The 18,780-nt window shown below is 53.4% G+C and overlaps 1 protein-coding gene across 3 annotated transcripts in view; it reads left to right on the top strand.

The window, feature by feature from the left end:
• The window catches only part of AK8 (adenylate kinase 8), a 116,474-nt gene extending 107,032 nt beyond the window's left edge, over positions 1 to 9,442 (top strand). For all 3 annotated transcript variants that reach the window (XM_032419071.1, XM_032419072.1, XM_032419073.1), the window contains exons 12-13: positions 7,545 to 7,625; positions 8,776 to 9,442. In XM_032419071.1, the coding sequence (XP_032274962.1) occupies positions 7,545 to 7,625; positions 8,776 to 9,013 (319 nt within the window). In that variant the 3' untranslated portion in view covers positions 9,014 to 9,442. The remainder of the gene's footprint in view (positions 1 to 7,544; positions 7,626 to 8,775) is intronic.
• The last annotated feature ends 9,338 nt before the right edge of the window (positions 9,443 to 18,780 follow it).

The following is an 18,780-nucleotide window of genomic DNA, read 5'->3' as shown; positions in this document are numbered from 1 at the left end:
TTTACATGTATTTCATTTTTATACTATTGTAAATGGTACTTTTTAAAAAAGAGATTTATTTATTTGAGAGAGAGAACGAGGGAGGAGGGGCAGAGGGAGAGAGAGAAGCAGTCTCTCCACTGAGCAGGGAGCCTGATGTGGGGCTTGATCCCAGGACACTGAGATCATGACCTGAGCTGAAAGCGGATGCTTAACTGACTGAACCACCCCAGTTGTTTGTTGCTGGTACCTTGAAAGTCAATTTATTTTTTGTACATTGATTTTGTATCCTGTGAATTCACTAAACATACTTATTATAGTAACCTTTTTGAAGATTCTTTGGTACTTCTATTTAGATGATTATGTCATCTACAAATAGAGACATTTTATTTCTTCCCTTTCAATTTGTATGCACGTTATTCCCTTTTCTTGTCATATTGCATTAACCAGGATTTCTGGTATGATGCTGAATAGGAGTGGTGAGGATGGACAAATCTTGCCTTGTTCCCAGTCTTAGGGGAAAGCATTCAGTCTTTCACCATTAAATATGATGTTACCTGTAGTTTTTTTGTAAATATCCTTTATTGGGTTGCAGAAGTTACCATCTATTTCTACTTCGCTTAGAGTATTTATCAGGAATTGATGTAAAATCTTGTTAAATGCTTTTCCTGCATCTGTTAAGATGATTGTATAGTTTTTCTTCTTTAATATAGTAGGGTAGAGTACACTGATTGATTTTTGAATGTTTTGACTTTCATTCCCAGGCAAAACCACACTTAGTTGTAATGTATTATTATTTTTATATATTGCTAGATTCAGTTTGTTAACATTTTATTGAGTGTTTTTGCTTCCATATTCTTGAGTGATATTGGTCTATGATTTCCCATAGAGTCTCTGTCTGGTTTTGGGTATCAGAGAAAGGCTGCTTAATAAAGTAAATTCTATTCTCTCCTTCTCTGTTTTCTTAACGTTTGTGTAGCATTGGCATTATAGTTAGTTTAGAATTAGTACTATCCTATGGTTCATATTCTTTGGTCTATCCATTTATTTGTACACATGTGTATATTAAGAACCTCATTGAATTGTAAGCTTATTCAAGGCCAGAGAACCACCCCTCCCCCTGCCTTCACCATCATGTGTATAAACTACACCATAGCACTTATTTTTTATTGAGATAAAATATACTTAATGTAAAATTTACTCTTTTAGCCATTTTTAAGTATACGGTCCGATAGCAGTAAGTACATTCACAGTGTTGTGTGGCCTCACCACCATCCATCCCCAGAACTTCTTTCATCTTCCTCAACTGAAATTCTGTCCCCATTAAACACTAACTCCCCATCCCAACCCCCATCCCCTGGTGCTCACCATTCTATGTTCTGTCTCTGTGAATTTGATTCCTCTACATACGTCACAGAAATGGAACGAAACAATAGTCATCCTTTTGTGTCTGACATTTCACTTAGTGTAATGCCTTCAAGGTTCATCCACATTGTAGCAGGTGTCAGGATTTCTTTCCCTTTTAAGGCTGAATAATACTTTATTGTGTGTATACACCACATTTTGTTTATCTAGTCAACCATTGCTGGACGTCTGGGGTATTACCACCTTTCGGCTACTGTGAATAATGCCTCTGTGAACTTGGGTAGGCAAATGTCTGTTCCAGTGCCCACTTTCCCTCATTTTGGATATACACTCAGAAGTGGACTAGCTGAATCATAGGGTCCTATGTTTACTTTTTCGAGGAACCACCATAGCCTTTTCCACAGTGGATACACCATTTTACCTTCCCACTAGCAATGCACAAGCGTTCCACTTTCTCTGTATCCTCGCCAACACTTGTTATTTGCTGGGTTTTTTCTAATAGCCTTCCAAATGAGTGTGAAGTGGTATCTCACTGTAGTTATATCATGGTGCTTTGTATAGAGTTTTGCCCCTAGTGGAGGCTTATTGCTTGAAATCAAGAGGTTAATAAGGGCAGGGCCCTGCCTCTCTGCAGTAGTGGACGCCATATTTATTTAAAGTCAGTTATTGTATATCATAGCTCTCATTTACCAAATCCATGCGTGGATCCAGAGAAAGTTCCATAGAATTTAGCTCTGGAGCAGGTGGTAAGCTTCTGGTCCTTTGAGAAAGATGGCTTTCTTTGCTCCCCAAACAGAGCCCCAGGCAGCATGGCCAGAGGGTGTCAAGAGATCCCAGCTGCCATTGGGTATCAGGCACCAATGCCCTGGGTGACGGAGTATGAGGCCTGACCTCTCTGGGACTCAGTTTCCCCCTCTTGTACACTGAGCAGATAGGATCAGAGTGCTGGTTCTCAGCCTTGACTACACTGTAGTTGCTTGGGGAGGTTTTAAAAATCTCCATTCCCACGCCTCACCTTGGGTCAATTCTAGCTGAATCTCTAGGGGGGCGGGGACCAGGCCCCAGTATTCTCGAAGCTCCTCTGATGGTTCCAGGGTGTGGCCAGGGGTGACACCTGGGATTAGAGCCGTGGTTCCCATCCCTGCTTGAGCACTCGAGTCACCTGAGCTGCTGATTTACAAATACGGGTCCCCCGGCCCCTTCCCTGGAGGTTTTGGTTTGGTAGCTCTGAGAGGGGTGCCCAGAATCTGTATTTCAGACAAGTCCTCCCGATGATTCTCAACACCAGACACATCTTGGAAACATGGAAAGGGGGCAGCAGTTCTTCAACCTGGTTGTGTGTATGAGTCACTGTGGATCTTGTAAAAATGTAGACTCCCAAGTCAGTGGGTGGGTGGTCGGCGGTCCTGGGCTCCTAGGTGGTGCTGGTGCTGCTCATCGGGGACCCCACCTTGCGTAGTGAGGGAGTAGAGGCCTCCCAGGAGGCCTCCACTGGCCTGAAGCTCTGCAAGCCCCCAAGCAGGTGCAGCCCCTGCCCCTGGTGAGTCCTAGCTCCCCCATGCCCCCTGCAGGGCTGCTGCTGCCCACCACCCTGCTGTAGGTATTCTTGGCTGTCTTTGCTGTCTCCGTTCTCCCTCTCCTGGCTGTGTGCCTGGAAATGAGCAGCAGAATGCAAGACCCCGGCCAGGCGAGGCACACACAGGACTGCCTCTCTGCAGAGCTGCCCGGGCTCCCCACTCCACCCCGCCACCCGGCTCTGGCACCGTGGCTCCAGGAGCCTGGCGAACCAGAAGCTTCCAGCATGGAAGCACAGCTCCTTCTCCAGTGAGGCTTTTCCCAGAGACGTGTTTCAAGTACCGATTTGGTGTCCTTGTGCTTCTGATCTTGCCAGCCTTTCACGAGCCATTCCCTTGAATGACGACAAGCAGTCTTGATATGCTGGGTTAAAAATCTTTCAATTGGGGCTTGTTTGTTTATGAAACAGCATCAATTATCAGGGATTTCCAAACTGGCTTCCTTTCTACTGGCATCGGCATCCAGAGCGGCGCCGCCAGCCGCCAGCCGCGGTGACAGCCGTGTTTTGGTGTTGCTGTTGGGCCTCGCAAGTCTCGGGGGTGGGAAGGGGGGCCCGGCGTGTTTGGAGCGCAAGGGATAAAAGCTCGTTGAAACACCTGTGCTCCCGTGTTCAGACGCGCCCCGATCTCGCATGTTTTATTTGGTGGCTGTTACTTTGCAGCACATTGTGAACGGAAATCATTATCAAGAACGTGTGCCGGGAAGAAGTGGGTTTTCATGGCTCCTGGCCCCCCAGGCTGCAGGGGAAACCACAGTGCTCGCTCTGCAGAGGGACAGCTGCGGCTTTCATCAGGAACCAGCGAGGGGCTTCTTGGCCGCTGGGCAGAAGCAAACCTAAGCAAACAGTGTGGGCAAAGTGAGGCAGAGAGAAGAAAGGCAGGGGGAGAATTTGCCTTGAAGGAGAGAGAGCGTTTGGCTCAGGGACTCACATTTTTAAAAAATTTACACATTTTCCAGAAGCAAGTGGCATCGAAGAGACTAGGAGTATTAGGTGTCCTTTGGGAGACAACTGCAGGAAACCCAGCTCAAACCAGCTTAAGCAAAATAAGAGGTTTATATATTCATGTCAGAGAAACATTGAGAGGTGTGTCAGCTTCAGGTATAGCTTGATCCAGGGCCCCAAACAGTGTCTCTCCTCTCTCTCGGGGAGGGCTTCATTCTCAGGTAGGCTCTCTCTGGGTGGAGGCCCCAGGCAGCCCCAGGTCCCATACCATCAGCTTTGCAGCCCCAGCAAAAAGGAAGCTCCTTTCTAGAAAGCCATGGTGCAGCCTCTCATTGGTCTGGCTTGGATCAACTTGCATACTGATCCAGTTCCTGTGGGCAGGAGGAACCAGCAGTCAGATTGGCCACACCTGGGCCTTCCTCACACGCAGCCCTGCAGCCCTGGGGTGAGTTAACTTCAAACATGGCACAGGGATGAGAGAGGACCAGGGTGGCTCCCAAGGGAAATCAGGACCATTGGCAGGCATCGATAAGCCCAGGGAAGCAGCAAGTGTCCTCGTGCGGCATGTGGAGCAGTCCCCTGTGCCCCCTTCTCAGTCGGCCGTAGCATGTCCTTCATGTCAGTAAAACAGGAGGCTTTGACTCACATCAGTGACTCAGAACCATCTTGAAGGATTGGTACCCCTCGGGGTGCCTGGGTGGTTCAGTCAATTAAGCATCTGCCTTTGGCTTGGGTCGTGATCCCAGGGTTCTGGGATCAAGCCCCATATCAGTCCCCCTGCTCAATGGGGAGTCTGCTTCTCCCCCCCCCATTTGTGCTCCCTCTCAGTTGTGCTCTTTCTCAAATAAATAAAATCTTTAAAAAAGAAATTGGCACCCCTTCAGGGCACCAGGGTGGCTCAATCAGTTAGGGGACCGACTCTTGATTTCAGCTCAGGTCATGATCTCTGGGTCATGAGATCCAGCCCCGCTCAGCAGGGAGTCTGCTGGAGATTCTTTCCCTCTGCCCCTCCCCTGCTCTCTCTCTCTCTCTTTCTCTCTCAAGTAAATAAATAAAAAAAAGAATTGGCAGCCCTTCTTAATATCCAAGATGTCTAAAGAACTCCCACAACTCAATACCAAAGAAACAAATAATCCGATTAAAAATGAGCAGAGGACCTAAACAGACATTTTTGTGAAGAAGACAGTCAGATGGTGGACAGACATATGAACAGATGCTCAACATCACTCATCATCAGAGAAATACAAATCAAAACCACAAGGAGATACCACCTCACACCTGTCATTATGGCTAAAATCAAAAACACAAGAAACAATAGGTGTTGGCAAGGATGCGGAGAAAGGGGTCCCCCGTGCACTGTTGGTGGGAGTGTGCACTGGCATGGCCACTCTGGAAAACAGAATGGAAATTCTTTAAAAAGTTAAAAATAGAACTACCAGAGGACCCAGTCGTTCTACTTCTGGGTATTTACCTGAAGACAGCCCAAGTGTCCATCAGTAGATGCCTGGATAAAGAAGACATGGTGTATAGATACACTATGGAATATTACTCAGCCAGAAAAAAAGAAGGAAACTCTGCCATTCATGACAACCGGATGGACCTAGAAGGAAGGAGGCTAAGTGAAATAGGTCAGAGAAAGACAAATACCATATTATCTCACTCACGTGTGGAATCTAAACAAAAGAAAACAAAACAAATGAACGAACAAACAAAACCCAGAAACAGACTCATAACTACAGAGAACAAACCAGTGGTTGCCAGAGGGTTCCAGGGAAGTGGGGGATGGGCGAAATGGGCAGAGGGGATTGAGAGGCGCAAGCCTCCAGTTATAAAATAAATAAGTCCCAGGGATGAGACATACAGCCTAGGGAATACAGTCAATAGTACTGTAATAACTTCTGGTGGTGACTACATGTACCGTAGGAACAGTTCATAATGTGTATATAATTGTTGAATCACTATGTTGTGCACCTGAAACTCATATAACATTGTGTGTCAACTATGCTTCAGTTAAAATTTTTAAAAAGTCATTTATTTTTAAAAAAATGGCGCCCTTTTGAGAATTTGAGACCCATGGACCCATCCCCTCCCAGAAAATACACATGGTCAACCATTTGCCTCTAATTCCTAGGGGACACGGGCCCTGCAAGGGTGCTGGCGCGGAGTCGCTGGCCCGGGTGCCCCCAGGCAGCAGATCCCAGGCTCAGGGGAATACTGAGCTCCCTCTGGTGCCTGCCGAGTCAGCATTTCTGGGCCAGGGTGAAGGCCTTCTTTGTTCTCTAACTTGGAGGAGACAGAGTGGCCATCTTGAAGAGGCTCCACCCCAAGAGCAAAGGCAAGAAATCTCATTTGTGTGCATTTTTCTCGCACTTAGAGCTGCTGCTTGCCTGGGTTTACTTACTTGGAAGTGAAACGAACAAGGCTTCGGGCGCACGGGGAGTGCTTGTTGTCACTGATGTTGTCTCCAGGGGGAGGTGCACACATCGGTCATCGAACCCAGACGTCCATGATGATGAGCCCATTGAGTCCTGTGTTTCAGTTCCACACGGCAGGCTGGTAAACTCGGGAGCTTACTGCAATGCTTGGCGTACAGCAGGCATCCAATAAATGCACGTATGGATTAATTAAAGGATGAATGAGTGAGCAGTAAGTGAGCAATGGAATATTCCAGAAGTTAATTCTTTAAAAACAAACTGGGATGGTTTCACACTAGGAGACAGGGCCTGGATTAGAGCTGTGAGCAGGCGCCGTGAACGCGTGGCCCTTCACCCCCACCCACCTGTCGCACCCAGAGTGCGTGCCCTTCGCCTCTGTCCCCTCTGCCAACCCTGGCACCGCTGACATTGGGGCCGGGTAACTCTTGTGGCAGGGGCTGTCCCACACCTAGGATGTTGAGCCCTCTCCCTGTCTCCACCACTGTCTGCTAGTAGCTCCCCTCCCCCATTGTGACGACCACAAATGTCCCATAGATTGCCAAATGTCTTCTTGGGGCAAAATCACCCTAGATTGAGAACCCCGTCCTCACGTTTTATATAAAAAAAAGGGTCCCGTTGCCAAAAAGCAGGGACTCGGCCATTTGCACTAAGGATTTAGGAGAGACCGGGCTTATCAGAAGTGGGCTCTGTGTCTTTTCTGCTGGGCTCTGGTCTGGGCTGTTTACTTCAAAGGCCCTGCTCCCTTGGGTCTGGGGCTCCTCTGTGAAGGAGAAGATGGGGGAGCTGAGAACCCCAGCTCTGCGGGGGGCCTGAACTTTCGGGAAGGCTGTCCCATGACGAGAGGGATGACGTTATAGCCCTACCTGCCGCGTTTGAGCGCCGAGGGTGCGCAAACCCCGCACTAAGCGTGGCACACGCTTCCTGCCGTCGGATCTTCAACACCAGGCAACTGTCATTAGCCCATTTTGCAGCTGAGCAAACTGAGTCTGAGAGAGGCTGTGTGAGTGGCCCGAGGTCACACGGCAGGTCAGTGGTGGAGGTGGATTCTAACCCAAGCTTCCGTGGCAGGGAGGCCTCTGTCTGCATCTCTCCCTGGTGACCTTGGAGAGCTTGGTACCCGGAGCCCCTGAAAGGTCGCTCCTGAGGCTCCACCCCCGTGCGGGGAAGATGCTGGCCCTGGTCTCAAGTGCCCAGAGTCCAGCCCGGGGTCCCCTCCAGCTGACCGTGGTGCTGTTCTCTCCCCGTAGGGTGTTTTTCCTGAATGTGCCATTCGATTCTGTCATTGAGCGGCTGACCCTGAGGAGAATCGATCCTGTCACGGGAGAAAGGTTGGTGCCAGGCTCCAGGTGGCCGGCCGTCTGAGGGCTCCGGGGGCCGGGCCCTGCTGGGGAGCCTGCCCTGTCCGTCCAGCTGACTGATGATGCCACAGCAGGATGGGTCTGGGCATGACACTGACAGAAGACTCTAGAAAGGGGGTTCCTCCAGTCGGTTCCCCTGGGCAGTGTCCGTGGACCCCCCGCCTGGGAGAGTAGCCAGGGACGGACGTCCGAGGCGAAAGGTGTGCCCACTCTGTCCCGAGTAGCAGTTCTGACCCGCGCATGTGACATGGCTGGATTGGGTGGGCGACCCCGAGACGCTGTCACGGTGATGCGCACGGCCGAGGAGACTCCTATAGAAACATGCCCGTGGGAACCAGTCCACCGGGGCGCCCACCCTGAGTCCCAGGAGGTGAATTCTGAGTTTTATCCTGCGGTCGACCAAGTACAATCACTGTGTTGGTGCTGAAACGCAGTCGAAAGTCCCCTCAATCACAAAGAGGTAGAAGCTTCCATCCTCGCTGGCACCCAGGGCCACGTTTCTGGGTAGGGGGACTCAGGAGTGGAGTGGGGAGGGCCGGGAAAGAAACACCAGGATTTTTCTAAACTACAGGTTGATTTCTCGTCCTTACGCCGAGGGACGGTCTCACTGACCCATGTCAAGTCCAATGGCCTTCACACTGCCCTGCCCCTGGGGTCCCTCCCTGTAGTGACCGTCTGTGGCCCTTCCTGTCCTCTCCGCTCACATTCGCTGTTACGATGTCCCACTCCCCCATTCGGCTGCAAGCTCTAGGAGCACAGAGCCAACACTGTCTTGCCTCACATTGCCAGGAGCAGACATATTGCCAGACAAATAGCAGATGCTTGATAAATACTGTTCAGAGGGAAGAAGAAAAGGGAGAAAGGAAGGGGAGGAAAGAAAGAAAGGAATTGGGGACTTAATATATTCTATTCTGTCCACCTGTCACTGACCTGCATCCTCCCCAGGGGAGGGACATGCTTTGCGTCTCCGGGGCACCAGGGCCCAGCTGCGGGTGTGCAGTAAATGTTTGCTGGTGGTGGGCACGGTGACCAACTGGGTCAACAGTGGGACAGAAGGCCCCTTCTTCTCCTGCCCTCCGGGCCAGACCATAGGTCACCTGCTTCCCCCGCTCTCTCGTAGGTACCACCTCATGTACAAGCCCCCTCCAACCATGGAAATCAAGGCCCGCCTCCTGCAGAACCCAAAGGATACTGAAGAGCAAGTCAAGCTCAAAATGGATCTGTTCTACAGGAATTCCTTGGAGCTGGAGGAGTTCTATAAGCACACCATCCCCCTCAATGCGGACCAGGACCCATACACAGTGTTTGAATACATAGAGAGTGGGATCATTAACCCTCTGCCCAAGAAAGTCCCCTGATGGGCTCTGAGCAAGGAGCGTCCTGCAGGGAAACAAAGTTAATGCCCTCCCCAACCTCCTGGAACCTCAGCCGAGCCAATAAAGAGTGCTGGGTGCGGTCTTATGTGTCCTCAAGGTGAGGTGGCGAGAAGGTGGCCTTGTTTTGGGGTCTGGGGACACGGGATGGACAAAGCCCAGGGAGGCAGTGGAGTGCAGCAGGGCTCCGGGACCCACGCGCCGGGTGCCCTTGGATGAGGCACGGACCCTCAGAGCCTCCCCTACAACCAGAGCCGGGGTCATGCCAGTTCCTGCTCGTGGGGCGCAAGGGAAGCTCTCAGCCCCGTGCTGGGCACACAGCAAGTGCTCAAGAAATGTAGTTTTTAAACGCCCCCCTCTAGAGCAGCCCCGTCCCGCAGTGCTGGGCACGCACTCTCTGCACCGCCCAGCACGGCAGCCACGAGCCATAGACGGTTACCATCTAATTGCACTTAATTTTTACTAATTTAAATATAAATATATTATAAATATAAATTTATATTACAAATATAAATAGTTAACAGGCGGCTTCCTGGCTGCCACATGGGACCGTGCGGTTCTAGACACACTTGACTGTTGCTTAAGATGCGCTGGAACCCGGGCACCTGGGTGGCTCAGTCGGTTAAGCGTCTGACTCTTAATTTCCGCTCAGGTCATGGTCTCAGGGTTGTGCAATTGAGCCCCATGTTGGGCTCCGTGCTGGGCGTGGAGACTGCTTAAGATTTTCTCTCTCTCCCTCTCTCTAAAAAAAAAATAATAAAGTGCCAGAACCCCTTAGAAGGCCTGCTCTCAGGTCCCAGGGAAGCAGCCCCTCTGGGCCTGCAGAGCCCGCAGTCCACAGGCGTGGACACCAGGGGGACAGGACGGCCGCATCCTCTGCTGATGGAGCTCTTGATCCTCTTCCATGAGCTCCCTCCTCCTCCCACCTCCCAGGTGATCTCCGCATCAATAGAAGAGGACACTGCAGCCACAGAGGGTGAGTGACTTGCTTCAGGTCCCCTGGAGCCACCTACACCTGAACCTGGTGCTCTGGGACTCTCTGCCTGTGGGGCCTCGGGAGGGCCAGGTCAGCCTGGGCCCCAGACTGCGGTTCCAGCCTCTTGGCTCTGAGGATGCTCAGGTACTCTGGGCCTCATACCCCTTCTAGCCTGAGGTAGCCCAAACCCCTCCAGCCACGATCTGACCCTGATCCCGGCCAGGCCTCACAGGCCTGGGTCCTTTCTCCAGGGGTGACTTCTGCTGGGCGACTCAGCCATTAACCCTCTCTCCCTGCCCTGTTCAGACACTGGGTCCCACCTCCTGAAACTCCATCAGAGGCCTTCCCCTCCCAGACCCCACTTCTTCCCAACCCCCACAGGGAAGGGGGTGTCTACCCTGAAAGTACCCTGACAGTGGGCTCCTGCCCATTGTCCCAGTTACAGACCACATGACCTCAGGTTGCAAACACTCCACGCGTGATGAGACTCTGCTAGCTTACACCCAGCAGCCCCAGATTGGAGGAGACAGTAAAGCAGAAAGGTGGCCAGCCCTGGCCTGGCTAGGATTGCTTCCCTTACCCCCACTCTACTCCTCTGCATGTCATTTCGGATCCCACTTTACCAGAACTCTCCCACGAAACACCATTTGGATGTAAATCCTTAGCCAAAGACACAAAACATTCATTCACGTATTAACGCTCATTTTGTGGACGCCCTGCTCTCGGGGCCCGGCCACACCACTAGCTCAGAGGCTCTGCACGCTCTGTGCCTGCTCTGCGAGGCCGCTGATGTGCGCCCGGAGCATGGGCCGCGGAACCAAGCAGCCTGGGTCCCCACGCTGCTGTGTGGTCTTGGGCAAGTTACCTAACCTGTCTGGATCCTTGTAAAATGAGCAAAATAGTCATTGCCTCGTAGGCAATGCTGAGCAAGTATTGGGGATTAGTTAATGCAGATTAAGGCCCAAAACAGGGCAGGGCACAGAGTACATGTGGGATGAAAGCACTGGCTCTGTCTCACCTGATTCACAACTCCCCCAGAGGTCGGTGCTGGGAGAAGTGAAATGACTTGCCCAAGGCTGCACGTGGCAAGTGGCAGCAGGGGGTCGGCCCCCAAGTGCCTCTGCGGGTCCCCGAACTCCGCGTGGGCCCGGGGTGGGCACCTGCTGTCCCCACTGTCACTGCCGGGCTGGTCCCTGCGGGTCCCTGCCGCCTTCCGCGCCCGCCAGCATCCCGGATTCGTCGGCGCCTGTGGGCCGGGGACAGCGCAGGCTTCATTGAGATGCACTGGCGCGCGCGGGGGTCCCCGGCGCGCCCCTCGGGTGTGCGGCGGGCTGGGGCGCAGCGCGGGGTCGGCCCAACACGCTGGGGCTCGTGTAGATCGCTCCCCCGGAAAGGAGCGAACGGCCTCGTCCCCGCCCCGCCGCCGCCCCTCGCGTCGCCCTGCGTAGCAGAGCTTCCCGGCTCCTCGGTCGTCGCTGGGGGGCTGCGCGGCGGCCAGGCCCCTCGAACGGCAGCCGCGCTCCAGCTCCCCGCCTGATGGCGCGGCCGGCCTGGGCAGTACGGGCGTCCAGGTCCAGCCCCGCGACGCTGCATCTGGGCCTTCGCGGCCCAGAGAGGCCCAGGCCCGAGGCTGGAGGGCAAGCGTCTGGCTAGCTTCTCGATCCGCGGCTGTGCTTGAAGTTACCCACCGAGTCTGATTAGAGGTCACTTGCGAGGGAGCAAGTCGCTTTCGACCTTGTCTTCATTAGCGTAGCTGCTGGGGTCATTTCCAGTCTCTTTTATCGGAACGTTGTCACCGCAGGCTCTCGCTGCCGCTCGGCTCCCAGCGCGGCTCAGGTCTGCCTTTGTGCCTGTCCCCTCCCTTCCCTACTCCCCTGGCAGTAGAGATCCGGGGGTGCCAAGGCCCCTTGGGGTGTCTGCCGGCCCCACCCACAGCCTCCACAGGGGCTTCCACTGTGGGACCGGGGTTACACCTGCTGGTCACTCTGAGCGGGCCGACCAGCTTCTCTGTCCCGGGAATTTGGGAGGACAACCAAGGGCAGCTGATGACTCTCTTCTTACTGCTTGCAGGAAGGAGAGCATATTTGGGGTCCTCCTGGCGCAGTGAAGCACAGCAGGGCAACAGAGCGTGAAGCAGGCACGTGACCACCTCACGCACTCAGCAAGTCCCTCAGGCTTCCTGTGTGCCGGGCACTGGGGAGACAGGAGACAAGGGGGAAGGATGGACTCTCTGCCATTGCGAAGCTTCTGCTTCACAAAGATGAAGAAAGAGAGACGAGGGACAAAGAGACACCATCTTATTTCCAGTGGTTCCTGACTCCCATCTCTGCCCTCGGGTCCCCTGTCCTCCCAGCATGCTCCCCTTCTTTGGCCTCGGGCATCAGACCAGTTTCTCTGGCACAGTGGTGCGGTCAGGACTAGAGTAGACGGGTGCCCAGGAGCCGGGGAAGCGGGCAGGAGAGACTTCAATGAAGCCAGTGCTCAGGGCAGTCCCCCAGGGGAGGAGAAGGGGCTTCAGAAGCTGAGCTGAGGCACATATGAGGATTCAGAGGAACGGGAACAGTGACACATTAGTTGACCATGGAACATGCTTCCATTTTAAAAAATAGATAATTATAAATATTTTTATTATTGCAATGTTACTTACAAAATACCCGAACAACACAACAGAAGCATATCACATTGGACACGGAACTCCCATTCTTGCCAGGATAAAACCCTTAATTGCCATTCACTAGAGATAAGTAGAGGCAGAAGTTTGGGGTGGATGAATGGATGGGTGGGTTGGGTGGGCAGATGGATACATAGGTGGGTGTGAACACCAATGTGTTTTTAAAAAAATTGTAGCAAGAACATTAAGCACGAGGTCTACCCTCTTAACAGATTTTTCGGTGTACAATACAGTGTAGGTGAGTATAGGCACGATGTCGTACGGCAGATCTCCAGAAGCTTTTTTTTTTTTAAGATTTTATTTATTTGAGAAAGAGAGAGAGCATGAGTGGGTGGGGGGCGGGGGGGGGGGTGGAGGGAGAAGCAGACTCCCTGATGAGTGGGGAGCCCGATGCAGGGCTCGATCCCAGGACCCCAGGATCATGACCTGGGCCGAAGGCAGAAGCTTAACTGGCTGAGCCACCCAGGCGCCCCCTCCAGAACTTTCTTATTGCATAAGTGAAACTTTACACCCGGTGAACAGCAAGTCCTCACGCCCCCTTCCCCAGCCCTGCACCTGCCATTCTGTGTCTGTGAGTTTGACTATTTCAGGGAGCTCACATGAAGGAGATTATGCAGTTATCTGTCTTCTCGAAACTGGCTATTTCTCTTAGTGTCATGTCCTTCCGTGTGTCGCATGTGGTGACTTTCTTTAGCAAAACAGTTCTTATTTTTTTCACCAGCGGTCTGGGTCTGCCAGACAAGCTCTGACCTGTGGGGCTGGCCGTTCCTTCCGCTGGGTAAGAGGGCTGAGCTCAGGTTCACGGCCATCAGACACTTGTACTTAACTGTGAACTGGGTTTTGGTGATGCCCCAAGCGGTAGAGTTTTTTCTATTTCCTTTGCAAATCTTTTCTATTTCCTTTGCAAATCTTTTCCAGCTGATACTGGGCCCAGAGGCCAGAATGAGGATGTGACGTGTAATTTCCATGTAAATAGCCAGGGGAGCACCTGCCCCTTTATTCTCAGAAATGGCAGAACGCTCCACTGATCTCCAGGTACAGAGGAAGGACCCCAAAAGCAGACCTGTTCACAGGCCCGGGCAGGACGTACCAGGACCTTGCACCTGCTGCCCCGGCTTCCTGGGGAGCTTGCACCTGGAGGGGTGCAGCCACGAGGACCTCATCTGCAGTGACAATGTCATGCTCTCCACAAGGCCACCAGAAGACAGAACTTCTGTCCTCACACGCAGTGGAGGGAGATGCGCGAAAAGAAACCTTCTAGCCACTTAGGAAGCAACTTTATTGAGATAGAATTCACACATCATAGAGTTCATCCTGTCATGCAATCATCTCCCTGAATTTTAGAACATTCTGTCACCCCAAAAAGAAACCCTGCACCCATCAGCACTCACTCCCCATCTCCCCATGTCCAGCCCCACCGGCAGCCACTAATGTACTTTCTCTCTCTGGACACTCCCTCTAAATGGGATCCTCCAGTTTGTGCCCGGGGTGTCTGGCTTCTTTCACTCAGCACGTGTTCAAGGTTCAGCCGTGGCGTGGCGGGTGTCAGCTGCTGGTGTGGGGCGTTCTCTCCTGCACTTACTGGCCATTCCTAGATCTTACTTTGAGAAATATCTGTTCAGATCCTTTGCCTATTTAAAAATTGAGTTGTGTCTTTTTTAAAAAAAAAAGATTTTATTTACTTATTTGAGAGAGAGAGAGAGAAAGCACAAGCAGGGGAAGTGGCAGCAGAGGGAGAGGGAGAAGCAGGCTCCCCGCCTAGCAGGGAGCCCGATGAGGGACTTGATCCCAGGACACTGGGATCATCACCTGAGCCGAAGGCAGACGCTCAACCGACTGAGCCACCCAGGTGCCCCTGAGTTGTCTTTTTATTATTGAATTATGAGTTCCTTATATGTTCTCGATCTAAGTCCTTTATCAGATGTAGGACCTGGAACTATGTCTCCTGTTCCTGGGTTGTCTGTTCCCTTTCTGGATGGGCTACTGTGTGTCACACAAAAATTCGTGTTGATGAGGTTCCATTCATTTTGTTCTTTTCTTTTTTTTATTTTTTTTTCTTTTTAAAGATTTTATTTATTTATTTGACAGAGACAGAGACAGCGAGAGCAGGAACACAAGCAGGGGGAGTGGGAGAGGGAGAAGCAGGCTTCCCGCTGAGCAGGGAGCCCGATGTGGGACTCGATCCCAAGACTCCGGGATCATGACCTGAGCCAAAGGCAGCCACTTAACGACTGAGCCACCCAGGCGCCCTCATTTTTTTCTTTTATCACTCGTAGTTCTGGATCCAAAGTCACAAAGACTTGACTCTCTTATTTTCTCCTAAGAGTTCTATAGTCTTGGCTCTTATGTTTGGGCCAGTGGGTCATCATGAGTTACTTTTGCCAGAGGGTGTGAGGATGAGCCACCTTCATTCTTTCACATGCGGATATTCTAGCCACTTAAGAAGGTGACTTGTCAGGGGCGCCTGGGTGGCTCAGTCCGTTAAGCGGCTGCTTTCGGCTCAGGTCATGATCCTGGGGTCTTGGGATCGAGCCCCACATCCGGCTCCCTGCTCAGCGGAGAGCCTGCTTCTCCCTCTCCATCTGCCTGTCAGTCTGCCTACTTGTGCTCTCTCTCTGTCAAATAAATAAATAAAATCTTTAAAAAAAAAAAAAAAAAGAAGGTGACTTGTCCCTGAGCAGCCCCCGGGAGAGGTGTTCTGTCCAGGGCAGCCAGTCAGCGTCTGAGGATCCTCTGGAATGCTGGCTAAAATGAAGAGTCCTGGGCTCCATCCCCAGAGAGCGTGATTCAGCAAGTTTGCGGAAGGCCTGGAGACCTGTTTTTCTAGCAGACATCCCTTTGTTGATCAGTGTCTGTGGGCCTGAACCTGGAGGATCGCTGCATTGTTTTTCTGGAAGATCCTCACAGAACACGAAAATTCAAAAGAAGCTGGAGACTTCCATTTCTGGCAACGTGGCAGATTAGATATCCTGATGACCCCTCTTAAAGCCCCCGTGGCAATACTCTGAATGAAATATGGAAAAAAAAAAAACCCTTCTAAAATTATAACCGAGGTGGCAAGAAAAAGTGGAAATATACAGAGATGGAAAACAATAAGAAAGTACTGATCCTGAGACAGGTGAGGCCAGCACTGCCCGGGGAGTGTCTGCTGAGTGCTGGTGGCCAGAGCAGCTTCGGGAGGAAAGGTCTCTGCGTGGGAGACTGGGAGAGACAGCGCGGAGTCCCCACAGGCAGGGGAAAGACGGGGAAACAGGCTTTGCAGTGCATTTAATACGGCGGGGCTGGGGGCCCAGAATAGGTAAGGAGCTCCTACGGATTCCCGAACCCCACGCAGCCAAGTAGAAAAGTGGAAACGGACAGGAGCAGGTAGTTAACAGAAGAAAACAGGAGTGGTCAATTAACATGTGAACAATGCTCACCCTCATCAGTAATCACGGAAATGCCATCAATCACAGCGAGACCTGCTCTGCCCGCTAGCCACTTCCCACCGAAAAGCGCAAAGCGTTGAGGGAACGCTCTCGAAGGTACCGGGGATGGGGCGGTGGGAGGGAAAACCGGTCTGGAGACGTGTGATGCTGTTACTCCCCCCGTCCCCCCTCCCTGCTCCACGTGCCCACCCTCAGACCTGGACCCAGCGGTTCCTCTCCCGATGTCCCCAGGGGAACTGCACAGAAAGACTCATGCAGGGAGGTTCATGGTCCTATTCATCATCTTAGCCCCAAACTGGAAACAACACAAGTCTCCATCAGTTGGTTTTAAGTTTTAGTTTAAATTCCAGTTAGTTAACATACAGTGTTATATTGGTTTCAGGTGTATGATATATCGATTCAACACTTCCATACCTCACCCCTCGCTCATCACGGCAGGTGCGCTCCTGAATCCCCATCACCTGCTTCCCCCATCCCTCTGGTCACCAGCAGGGTGTTCTCTATGGTTAACAGTCTGTTTCTGGGTTTGCCTCTCACTCCCTCTTTTCCCTTTGCCCGTTTGCTCTGTTTCTTAAATTCCACCTACGAGATCATACGGTGTTTGTCCTTCTCTCACTGACTTATTTCACTTAGCGTCATACCCTCTAGATCCATCCATTGTTAATAGAAATCAGAAACAGTGAGGTCACCCGTGGGGGTTCCTGGCTGAGGCCGGGCGCCAGGGGGCCTTCTGGGGTGAGGCCTGTGTTGTGTGTCATGGTGCATAGTGGTCACACTCAAATCGTAGCCACACACGTATGGTTTGTGGCCTCTGTGGGATGTGTTACATGGTCATGGTTAAAATGGAATACATTTGAAATCGGCCTAAGTAGCAACACACACGTGACTGAAGAAACAGGAGAAAGATGCAATCAGGTGTTTTGCAGAAGGAAACGTGAAAAGCCAATTCAACACACGGAGACAGCTCAGCCGTGTCAGCGGCCGGGAAGTGGCCACAGTGACCGGGTGGTGACACTCCGACACTGGCAGTGATGGGAGACCTGCCCAGGCCCATTGTTGAGAGAACAGAGAACGTGCAGCGGAGGAAGCTGGGCAGGGCTGCGTGGGTGGGGAAGGTGCCATCGCCGTGGAGGCCGGTCGGGGTCACCTGGAGAAGTGTGGCGGGTGCTGGTGAGCTGATGGGCTCAGCGGGCGGCCCCCCAAGTTCCTGCCTCCGTGTGCGCACCCAGGCCTGGGCCCCACTTCCCGCGGCGGTTTCGCAGCTACGTGCAGATGGCGGAGCTCAGAGCAGCAGAGTCGAGTCCCTGGAGTGTCACCCCTGACGTGGGGCCTCCAGCACCGTCACCGCCTGGACGTTGTTAGGGTGACGGTCATCCTTACGAGCCACCGGAGTTCCAGTGTAGCTTCTGGTGAGTCTCACATCTCAGCTGGAGGCAGCGGTTTCCGGGCCTTCGAGAAGCCTGGCCCAGCTGCGGGGGCCCGACGCTCAGTAGATCCATCGCGAAGGTGGACTCCGGATTGGGGGAGGGCCCGCAGAGAGGCTTGGTAAGCCCCCTGGCTCCCCATTTTTGGTTAAAATCAGACACTACCCTCATTGTCTGCCCTCCGGGCCCATTAGCCACGGAGTCCGTGTGACAAGGCTGTCGCCTGCCGGGTGTGGTGAGCAGAGCTCCCGAGCCTTAGACCCGCCGGCCGGGCCTCCGCTCTGCCCGAATCCCGCCCTGACACCCACAAGTCCGGTTCCTTGGCAGCAACTGACAAGTCCCTCCTGGCCTAGGGGACAGTCACCACCGAGCTGCTCACTGACCCCAGGGTCCCGCCGTTGTCTTGAGCCCAGAGTGTCCTCTGGGGTCTCCTGGGGAACGTGGGCACTGGGGGGCTCCGGCCTCCCAGAACCCGTCCCAGTGCGCTAGCGACGTCTGCCCTCCCGGGGAGGGGGTGCTGGCACTGAGCACCGTCATCCTTACGCAGGGCCCTGTCCAGGTGTCCCCGCCGAGGCCCCCAGAGCGCTTCCACATCCTAGGCTCCCCGTGTCGCGGCTTCTGCTCTCCTCCCTCTCGGGCCCAACTCCCTGGTTCCTGCCAGCACCGGTCCCGGGGCCTGTGTGAGGCGGCGCTGTCGTCCCACCGCAGGGACTGTCCCTCCCACGTGGGCAAGGCTGAGACTCACCCTAGTATTGACCCGGAAGGGCTGGGGGGGGGTGGCGGACGAGGGGACATGCCATCCTGTGAGGCTGCAGGGGACCCGAGCGTGGCCCCCCGGCCACCGGAGATGCTCTCCTTCAGCCAGGGGGACGGAACCGGTCTGCGGGCCGCTGGGGTCCGGGGGATCCGGGGCATCTGGGCGTCCGGCATTCTCAAGTCCCCGTCCCACATCTGAGGTCGTCTCAGGAGGCTGACGTGAGGTTGGAGGCCTTGCCCGCGAGCACGCTGGCCGGCAGCTCCCGGACGGCCCCCCAGCACCGGGCCACCTCTGACCTCACCGGCCTCTCCAGAATCCCAACGGCCTGCCCTGTAGGGCTGCCTCTGGCCCCGCTCGCTTAGGTTTCCCTCCCCGGGAACAGGCCGTGAGTAAGGACTCCGGTGCGGGCAGGTTGGGGGGGGCGCGGGGGAGCGCGGCCTCAGGCCCCCCGATGCCGATGGATCCCAAGGCAGGAGGCTACACGGCCAGCGCTCCG

Source organism: Phoca vitulina, unplaced genomic scaffold (genome assembly GCF_004348235.1).
Source record: "Phoca vitulina isolate PV1807 unplaced genomic scaffold, GSC_HSeal_1.0 scaffold21, whole genome shotgun sequence".
NCBI lineage: Eukaryota > Metazoa > Chordata > Mammalia > Carnivora > Phocidae > Phoca > Phoca vitulina.
Note: the sequence above shows the minus strand (reverse complement) of the source record. Positions and strands in the feature narration are given on the sequence as shown.